This window comes from Octopus bimaculoides, chromosome 24 (genome assembly GCF_001194135.2).
Source record: "Octopus bimaculoides isolate UCB-OBI-ISO-001 chromosome 24, ASM119413v2, whole genome shotgun sequence".
Classification (NCBI taxonomy): Eukaryota; Metazoa; Mollusca; class Cephalopoda; order Octopoda; family Octopodidae; genus Octopus; species Octopus bimaculoides.
In genome coordinates, this window is record NC_069004.1 from 3,401,164 (window position 1) to 3,412,246 (window position 11,083).

At 38.1% G+C, this 11,083-nt stretch overlaps 1 protein-coding gene across 4 annotated transcripts in view; it reads right to left on the bottom strand.

Annotated features, from left to right (window-relative positions):
• LOC106868768 (serine/threonine-protein kinase prpf4B) overlaps positions 1–11,083 on the bottom strand; it is a 45,907-nt gene that overhangs the window by 23,276 nt on the left and 11,548 nt on the right. For 2 of the 4 annotated variants that reach the window (XM_052976239.1, XM_052976238.1), the window contains exon 2: positions 3,007–3,071. The exons of the other annotated variants lie outside the window; for them this stretch is intronic. In XM_052976239.1, the coding sequence (XP_052832199.1) occupies positions 3,007–3,009 (3 nt within the window). In that variant the 5' untranslated portion in view covers positions 3,010–3,071. The remainder of the gene's footprint in view (positions 1–3,006; positions 3,072–11,083) is intronic. 4 annotated transcript variants of the gene reach the window in all.

The window sequence follows — 11,083 nt, forward strand, 5'->3', positions numbered from 1 at the left end:
TGAAAATGTTTTTTACAAAGAAGTACAAAAGGAAGAAAATAATATATAAAAAAATAAACATACCAATACATTATATTGTCTTTGAGCTTTTGAAGTTCAATGGTAATCTATGTAGATAATAGTTGGAAAAATAAGGATGCATGAGAATTGATAGTTGTGTTAGGTTTAAAGAAAGGGCTAAAAGTTTGTGTTAAGCAGGAAGTGTGGTGTCAAAACAGGAAGTGTGTGTAAGGGGAGACAAATCTTTTTAGTTGGAGCTATGAACTCTTTTTTCAACAGGAAGAGTTCATAACTCCAACTAAAAAGATTTGTCTCCCCTTACACACACTTCCTGTTTTGACACCACACTTCCTGCTTAACACAAACTTTTAGCCCTTTCTTTAAACCTAACACAACTCTCATGCATCCTTATTTTTTCAACCATTATACATGAATTACCATTGAACTTCAAAATCTCAAAGACAATATAATGTATTGGTATATTTATTTTTTTATATATTATTTTCTTCATTTTGTACTTCTTTGTAAAAAACATTTTCATTCTGCCTCTTCTTGAAAATTTGCTTCGCAATGAAAGCCTGTTAGAGAAATCTTTATTAAAATATGCTTTCAGTTTAGCATTCTGCCTTATTATTTTTCATTTTCCTATTATTTCTCCACGTGCGGTTAACACAACCCCACTATTTACTGACTTATATATATATATATATATATATACAGATACACACAGACGTATACATACATTTATATATATACTCACACACACATATATATATATATACATACACACATGTTGTTTTGCTACTAGACAAGATTTCATAACAAACAAAATGCGTTTAGTTTATCAACAACTCAATTCACACAAAAGCACAATTTAGTGGATCCTCGCGGGCACAATTATTAGCTGCAAGTGAATAACAGTATGGCTGATTAGAAGTCTGCAATGAGTCGTTAATAAGATTATAATTTTTAACCTCATCTACACCAAGTTTTAATTAGAGATTAAACCAATCAAATTACAGTATTATCTCTTATAATACTACAGCAGCCATCGGAAGACATAAACATGGATGTGTGGTTAAACCATGAAATAGGAAACATTCGCCCAAACACCACCCTTTAAATAAGTGGTTTTTCAACTGGGGTCCATATGGCCCCTGGGGCCTTGTATAAGATTTTGTTAAAAATTCATGTGCGATAAACTGCGTGTACTGCTACTATTACTACTTCTACTACTAGTACTACTACTACTACTACTACTACTACAATGCACAAAATATTTTAATCTTCTAATACAACTCCTAATAATATTTAGTTATAAAAATACTGTAGGATTTTTTTAAATATATTCATTGAATGGTTATGGAGGTCCTGTAGAGTAAAATAGCAGTGAAAGGCCATAGCACCAGATCCCCACCCCTCAGGTCGGTGCAAGCGGAGATGTGGTCAGCTGAAGACGTGGTTCATGACAGTCAAAGCAGAAATGGAACCCGTCACTGACCCTCAAACTTTTGGTGTTTGTTGCTGGAACCGGGAATGGCTTCAACATGCTGCAGAATTAACCTGCAGACAGACGTGCAGGGACCACTTTGAACCGTAATACAGTGAACTCAATAGGAGCCGGCTTAACCCTTCCTGGGTGAATGTCATTACAAGACAAGAGAGAAGAAAGGGGTCCACAGGTAGAAAATGGTTGAGAACCACAACTTTAGATGATACCTTGGGCAATTGTCTCCTACCCATAGGCAGTGGGTTGACCTAATCTTTGTGAGTGAGGCTGGGTAGGCAGAAATTAAATAGAAGCTTATCAGATAGCTATGTATGTGTTGTATTTTAAATCTCCGTAAATTAGTGGCTCAGCAAAAGGGACCAATAGAATAAGTACTAGGCTTACAAAGAGTAAGTCCTGGGGTCGATTTGCTCAACTAAAGGCGGTGCTCCAGCTTGGCCGCAGTCAAATGACTGAAATGAATAAATGAATAAAAGAATATATATATATATATATATATATATATATATATATATATATATATATATATATAAAATTCTATTTAGAAAGCCAATATTTAACATCAGTGAGAGTGATAGAAAGGTAAAAGAGAGATTTAATATTAGAAGTACCAGAACCATATAAACCTCCCGTTTTCATTTGCTCTCACCTCTTTTGTATTACTTGTATAATTCAAGAAACAGTTGGTAAACTGCAAGCGTAGGTTCAGTCCCACTATATGAAGGTATTTTGGGCAAGCGTCTTCTACCACAGCCTCAGGCTGACCAATGTCTTTCGAGAGAGGTTTTTGTGGATAGAAACTCAACAGAAACCCATTATGTCATCGTGTCTGTTTAAGGTGCGCTCCATGCTAGCATGCACTGAACAGTCCAACAAAGACTGACCAGCATAAGGGCTCTGTGTTGACTTCCAGTGTCCACTTTGACGAGATTTTGACACCTGGATGTTCTTAACGCCAACCAGTTTAGAAAATAGTGGGTGCTTTTACGCATGGCATCTGTAATAGTGAGGTTGTCAAGGAACTCATAAAACAAGACCCTTTCGACAGAGAAGTGACACAGCATTGAAAGGGGTAGCTTTGAGCCAGGTGTGTGTGTATGTGTGTTTTAATAATATGCAGAGGCGAAAGATGTAAACATAAGCAAGAAACTGGGAAACCAGTGCTTTCAAAGTAAAACTGCTTGTAGTGTTTGTTCTGCCCAAGTTACACAAATGCTCCCTTGTTAATTAAACTGTGAACCAGTGACTGGCTCGTTAGAAACCCACAACCAAAGATGTTACTGTTCACCAGAGGATATAAAATAAAACAAACTAAAATAAAATAGAGAGAGAGAGAGAGAGGTAGCGAGAGGGAGATAGCTTTAGGACACACAAATGAGCATCAGAAGTAAAGTGCCGAAGGAGTAGAGAGACTGTCTCTAGGAGTATCAATAACACAACACACTTAAAACATGCTGGATACAACCATGAAACACGGCAAACGGAAATACATATACCATATTGACAGGAAATGACTGAGTTGAGCTTTGATCGCCAGGAGTAATGATATTGAAGCAGGAAACTGAAAAAAACGGCAGTATGTTAATTAGAACCATTGTTTTCTAAATTTGAAAGACAACTACGATGGCTTGGACATGCAATGGGAGTAAAAACAATACCAACTTTGTTAAAACTGTCGAGAATGGGTGGGTTATGTGAGATGGGAGATTATCTAGACCCCTACCCCAAAAAAAGGGCATGGAATATGGATTGCCTGTGTTCATACCAGCAATCTGAAAAATCTCTCCTGGTTCCACATTACAAAATGTAACGGGAGAACTTTTTGGTTAAATTATATTCTAAACACCAACGTCATTAAGGAAAAAGTTAATTAAAGCAAACTTTTTCAAAATCCTGATTATTTTCAAAAATCAATTTAAAAACACCGACAAAGAAAGGATTTCATTAGAAATCTGATCAAGAAAGGTTTAACCCTTTCGATACCAACCCGGCTGAAACCGGTTCTGGCTCTGTAGTACAAATGTCTTGTTTTCATTAAGTTTTGAATTAAAATCTTCCACCAAACCTTAGTCACAATTTATGTTCCTAACACCAGCTAAATGATAACTAAGTTATTTTACTAAATTCTTTATTATATTTAAAATTAATTGAAAGAAACACAGAACATCTCAAAATAAACGTGGTAACAAAAGGGTTAAGTAAATGACATCATATTGAAATGTTAAGTACTTTAGCCCTTTTTCGCACCAATCTGCCTAAGTTCACCTCTAGTTTCACAATACAAAACTGTTTCTGTTTAAAGCTTTCATACTGAAAACAAAACTTTCCATCATAATTCATATTATCTGGCAAACAGAAGTTTAATCATGACAAAATTAGTTATTTTTTGACTAAATCCTTCCAAATCTTTGATTATATTCAGAAATATAACAGAAAACACACTTTGTTTCACTGGAAAAAACACTCATGAAATAATTAAATGTGCCAACTAGGGGGGAATTGTTTGGGTAGTAAGCAGTATGAGCATAAAAAAGATGTAGTTATGTTTAAACTTAGCAAAATGTCTGCTGCTCTAAAATAGAGACTGATGGAATAATGACATGTCTAATCAACCTTTAATTATGGGAGGGGGGGGGCACAGCACATTTATGATAATTGAAGTAATTTGTGGAGAACTTTCCTGGCAACTCAGACCTATCAACAGGTGATAAGCCAAGATAATCTGTAGATGCCAAACCAACACCCGGCCAGACTATATATACACATACACATGCATGAGCCCAGCTAGGCTGCTTCTACGTGGTTGTGTGATATGCTAGAAACAGCAACCAAATACCCTCATACTCTACCACCTTACGAAAGGACATGAGATAATGTGGCACTGGGTTGCCTACACATGTGAAACGAGGTGGGATGGCCATGTCTGGAATGGCTTTGAGAAGTCTACTTCATCAGAATTGATGTGGGGGCTTAACAACACCACCAATGATCCGCACATGTACTCATGATAGAAAAATTACTGAAGGATACATAGGAAGAGGTGGTAATATGGGGCCCAGAAACATTGAGATCGTGCAGGTAGTTCTTGCTTAGACCCAGCTTTTTAAGATGGCAGAGTGTGATAAGGGAAAGGCATTTGTGCCTTTGCAGGACATTGTTGGCAAGAACTGACATGTGATCCACTGCTATGGATGTCAAAGAAAGGCCTTATTTGAGCTGATCATTCTAAACACAATGTAGATCGACTCAGCAGGGATACTGGATGCTTCCCCAAAGGATGGCATATATGGGTTTAGAATGCTCAAGCAAGCTCAATCAGATGATAACGTGTGATTTATTTATTGTTTTTTTTAAAGATCGTTTTGGTACCAAATCTACCTACAAGCATCCTGGTATTACAAAACCACTCATTTTAAGGAATTCATAATTTAATTAAAACCTTATTTTGAAAGTCTTTTAAGTTAAGTTCTAAACACCAGCTTCATATCATTAAGCAATTTTGAGGGGGTGGATTTAAGTCAATACCACAAACCCTGTAATTTGATTAATTCTTTATTCTATCAGTCCCAGGGAGATGAAAGGCAAAGTTAACCTAGGGAGAATGTAAACTCAGCACACAAACAGCGGGAAGAAACACCACAAGGCATTTTTGCTGAACACTTCATGACTGCCATTCCACCACCTACTTAATTCTAATTTAGACATATAACAATTTTGAGGGGGAGGGTAGTTGATAACATTGACCCCCAGTACTTGACTGGTACTTATCACTTATCAACCCTAAAATGATAGAAACAAAAACTGGCCCAACCAAGATTTGAACTCAACGTAAGAAGCAGCAAAAATACCACATAACATTCATCAGATCGAATGCGCTTACAATACTGATTAATCAACAGCCCCCTCTTAATAATTAGGGTTTCAAATTTTGTTGCTTTATTTTATTTACCCCAGAAGAATGAAAGGTAAAGTTAATCAGGGTGGGATTTGAGCTCAGAATGTAACGCGTCAGAGAAAATACCGCTAAGCATTTTGTCAGACATGCTAACCATTCTGCCAGCTCACCCCTTTTAATAATAATAATAATAATAAAAACGTCAATTATTTTCGAAGGATAACGAATTTCATTGGAAATAGGGTCTCAAAAGGGTTAAAGAAGACTAGTATTGTTATTTCTAGCAGGTTAAGTGGCCACATAGGGAATCATCAGCTCAGACATTAAAATTTCTATGAATGGGTATTCCTTAACAACATACATTTACCATGAAATCAACAACAGGAAAATAAAACATGAAATGAAAAACATTTGAGATATAATTTCAAGACTTCATTAACAAAAAATCAATATTTGTGACATAATTTTCTTATATCCAAGCATACAGTTCAGGTGTTAACATGCTAACATTTTCTCAGTTGATATTAGAAATTAGATTTTTCCCCCACTTTTTTTACAGACTTGTGTATTAAGTTTAAGAATCTTTCAAGATATTACAAAACAGATTTTAAGCAACAAAAATTAACACAAATTTTGAATTCTATTTACATCTCTCTGTGTCACTCTTCATACGTGTGTGTGTGTGTGTGTGTGTGTGTGTGTGTGTGTGTGTGTGTGTGTGTGTGTGTGTGTGTGTGTGTGTGTGTGTGTGTGTGTGTGTGTGTGTGTGTGTGTGTGTATTACTGGCATGGCTGTGTGGTTGAGAAGCTCGCGGCAGTGTGGTCTTGGGTTCAGTTCCACTGTGCAGCACCATGGACAAGTGTCTTCTATAGTTTTTTGAGTTAAACAAAGTCTTGTGTGTAGATTTGGTAGACTGAAACTAGAAGAAGCCTATTATATAGGGAAAGGCAAAGGGGCCGATACAGCTTTGCACCAGTGACATCGCAATTCATTTCTACAGCTGAGCGAACTGGAGCAACGTGAAATAAAGTGTCTTGCTCAAGAACACAACACACAGCCCAGCCTGGGAATCAAACTCACTACCTCATGATTGTGAACCCAATGCTCTAACCACTGAGCCATGCACCTTTACTTTACCCACATGAATGCTGTATAGCGACTAATTGCAAATATAAATGGCTGGAATGGAATACATCTGAAATACATGTGGAAATATGTAGAAACTATTTATTAAAACAGATATAAACTAATAAAGTAGTTGTATACTGTCAACTTAACGTGACAGTCCCAATAAGGGAATATACTACTGCTGTTTAGCCCTAGGAAGCCAGACCGCTTCCTATTAGGCCTTGACACATTTCCTGTACCCTTATCCTTACGAGGGGGAGACAAACTCCTCCACCCAGCCTAGCCTGCATTCAGGGACATGTTTCTGAGTCTTTGCTCGTCATCAGCCTGAAGTAGCACGACTGGCTAGATGAAGAAGTCTGTTTCACTCTGGTAAGGATATACTATGTTTTTCATGCTGCATTGTTTTTCCGAGTTAAGTCACATGTCTTGGAACTGATTATCAATGCAAGTCTGCAAGTGCCGGAGAGGAGAGTGAGGTGAATAGGCAAAATAACATGTTTGTCTATTTTATAAACAAGCTCGACTGTGTCACATTTTCTATGCTATGAATCACATTGCTCGTTAACTCTGGTCACAATCTAATATTATCAGTGTTGTTCACGAAAAATAAAATTATAAAAAAGTTATAAATAACCAAGGTCAGGCACCACATACATATCAAGAATTTGGAAGACTTTACTAAGTAACTGACTCAACCCTTTAGCATTCAAAATGGTCATATCCGGCGAAAACGTTCCGTTTTATGTTTAAACCAGCCAGATCCAGTCTCTCACACCTACCCTACAATATCGTTCTAAAAATAAACAACTACATCATTGAAGTCTCACGTATGATAAATCCAAAACGGTGTGAGTAAATAAGAATTACATTTGACAGAATAATCTGAAAAACTAAAGGGTTAACTAAGGAGGAAGAGATTGGACAATGTAGGTCACAGATTCCCCTAAAAAAGACAGGATCATCGAGGCTGGATTGCCTATGATTATGGGTCTGCTCAATCAGGGTCAACCTGGGGTTAAACAAGTGCTAGTGGAGAACACACACAAAGACACACACACACACACACACATATTTTTGGTTTCCACACAAGTTTCCATCTACCAAATTCACTGGCAGGGAACTGGCCAGCCTGGGGCAATAGTAGAAGATACGAGCCCAAGGTGTTGTGCGGTGAGATTGAACTCAAAACCACGTGACCTCAAAGCAAGTTCCTTAACCACAGATACATGCCTGCACCAGTACAGAACACGCTTCTGCACAGTCTCCCTCAGTGGAATTTCTCCAAACAAGGCAAGTGGATCAACCAGAGGAGACGTAGCTGTGGTATAAGGGCAAACCGTTCAAAAGTAGAACAAACTGGCTTGTCAACAGAATGAGAAAGTCTTAACGCTTCAAGCAGCACCATCTGCCAGAGGGAGATAAATGAAATAAAAAATGCCTCCTTTTAATGGTTCCGAATAGCGAGATAGACACACTCTCCTTGTACTCACCCCCATACCATCAGAAAATATTACTACACAGAGATCCTTTGATTTAACCGTCTAATAAAAAATAGTAAACAAGAGAAGGCAATAACTGCTGAAAATGTCTGTTCAATCAAAGTTGGCACAGCAGCTACATCTCCGCCCCACCCCCCATCTCCCATACACATTCTTCTTCGCACCATCTAGCTTGTGCACATATACAAGCTTTCGTTTATCTGGATCGTTCTTTATCATGATGCTCGCTAGCCATTTCGTTCTAGTAGTTTCTCGATTTTTCACTTTGTTTATTCTTTTACTTGTTTCAGTCATTTGACTGCGGCCATGCTGGAGCACCGCCTTTAGTCGAATCAAATCAACCCCCAGGACTTATTCTTTGTAAGCCTAGTACTTATTCTATCAGTCTCTTTTTGCCGAACCGCTAAGTTACGGGGACCTAAACACACCAGCATCGGTTGTCAAGCGATGTTGGGGATATACACACATACATATATATATATATATATATATATATATATATATATATATATGATGGGCTTCTTTCAGTTTCCGGCTACCAAATCCACTCACAAGGCTTTGGTTGGCCCGAGGCTATAGTAGAAGACACTTGCCCAAGGTGCCACGCAGTGGGACTGAACCCGGGACCATGTGGTTGGTAAGCAAGCTACTTAACACACATGCTTCTTCAACTTTACGCTTCATTTTTCTTCTTCTTCTTCTTCTTCTTCAACCCCCACCAATCCCCTAATATTCCAACAAAATTTAATAAACATTTGAATTCATCAAAATCTCTCTCTCTCTCTCTCTCACACACACACACACACACACACACAGAACTGTTATTTCTAGCTCCCTCACTCCCCCATTCAAAAACACAGTTGATGAACTTCAGCTTCAGCTTTTATAAGTTCTTAATTTTGTAAAATTATTCATTTATGCATTTCATCCATTAAATTCGGAATGTTTAACTAAGACCTTACTGTGTCTACATACATATACATACACGTGTACATATGAATGGATAGGAGAGTGTACTTAAAAGCTGTTTCATCTGCTTTTAAAAACAACACAAAGTGCTCAATTATATACATCCTAAAAGAGAATGTTATTTAGATGCTATGTCATGTTAAAATAGTAACAATACACATTTATATATATAGGTGTATGTATATACACACATACGTGTTTTCATGTACATGAGTATGTATACATATATACATACTTGTGTGTGTGTGTTGTACTAAAAACATTAGACATTTCTTCTTCACAATAAACCACTATATTTCACTTCCGAGCTGTGTACCAACTATTTATCAACACATACCATCACCAATTCCTTTGGGTCGTATCATTTACTCTACAACAGAAGACATTTTGCTCATGCTGGCATGGGTGGGAGGAGTTTTTTTGAGACATTGTTTTGAGACTAGATGTCCTTCTTGATGCCAGCATGTTTAATTATCCCTTACGTGCAGGTTCCACACAAAAGTGCCCCATAAAAACGCCCTGTGCTGGTGCCACACAAAAGCGCCCCATGCTGGAGCCACATAAAAGCACCCTGTGTTGGTGTCACATAAAAGCGCCCCATGCTGGTGCCACACAAAGGCACCCTGTGCTGGTGTCACACAAAAGTGCCCTGTGCTGGTGTCACACAAAAGTGCCTCGTGCTGGTGCCACACAAAAGCACTCATGTCAGTACCATGTAAAAGCACACAAGCAGGGAGCACGTTAAAAACACCTAGTAACACTCTGTAAAGCTGCTGGCGTTAGGAAGGGCAACAGACAAAATGGAGCCCAGGGACCTCTTGTCAAACCATCCAACCCCTGCCAGCATGGAAAACAGCTGTAAAATGATGAAGACATGCAAGGAATATAGTGTGACTGGTCTAAAATCCAGATTACACACTATTATGAATACTTAGGTACACACGTGTGAAGAGTGCATTTAGAAGCTGTAGTTTTCCCTCTTCAGAAACAGTATGAAGTGCTCAATTGTACACACTCTTCAAAAGTGAGTGCTATACACACACACACACACACACACACACACACACACTTCCCTCCTTAAAATGGGAAAGGCAGATTTGAGGATGTAGTAGCGCAAGATATACAGAAGGACCAAAAAAAAAAAAATGGGATGGCCACAGCAGGATTGTTGATGATCAGAGATAACTAAATGGCAGGGAACTAAAAAACAACTGTTTGGTAGTTTGACCAACGAGGAAAAGAAGCCGATCCCTAAGACCTTAATGCAAGACAAAACTAGTTAATCCAATCTCTGATTCAAATTATCAAAAGACCCATGGTTTATCCGTAGGTTCTGTTTTTCAACCTTTAGCTTTCAGGTTTCTCTGTCAAATATAAAGTTTGTTTAGTCACTTTGTTTTTGAAATTAAGCTTTGAGGCTTTGATGATGTCATCATTTTTAGAATGACATTGTAGAGCAGGCATGAAAGGTCAAATCTAGTTGGTTTGAATACAAAATGGGTGGAATATTTGGGCCAGGGGTCGATATCTTCAACTAGAAACCCTTTTAGGCGGTGCCCCAGCATGGCCGTAGTCAAATGACTGAAACAAGTAAAAGAATAAGAAAATAGATGCTGCATAATAAATAAATAAATAAATATAAAATCGAAATGGTCACCAGTAGACTATCTTTTGATCGTATCTGTCTGTTTGGCAAGGGTTGACCAGAGGTTAAATAAAAAAAATTTTTTTTAATGCCACATAGGCGTAGGAGTGACTGTGTGGTAAGTGGCTTGCTTACCAATCGCACGGTTCTAGGTTCAGTCCCACAGCGTGGTACCCGAATCACGTGTCTTCTACTATAGCCTTGTGAGTGGATTTGGTTGATGGAAACTGAAAGAAGCCCGTCCTTCCAGCATCGCTTAACAACCGATAGAATAAGTATTAGGCTTACAAAGAATAAGTCCTGGGGGTCGATTTGTTCGACTAAGGGCGGTGCTCCAGCATGGCCGCAGTCAAATGACAAACAAATAAAAGAATTTTAAAAAAAAGGTATCACACACAACCCTCCACCTATCCACTTACCACAAACCCGCTCCT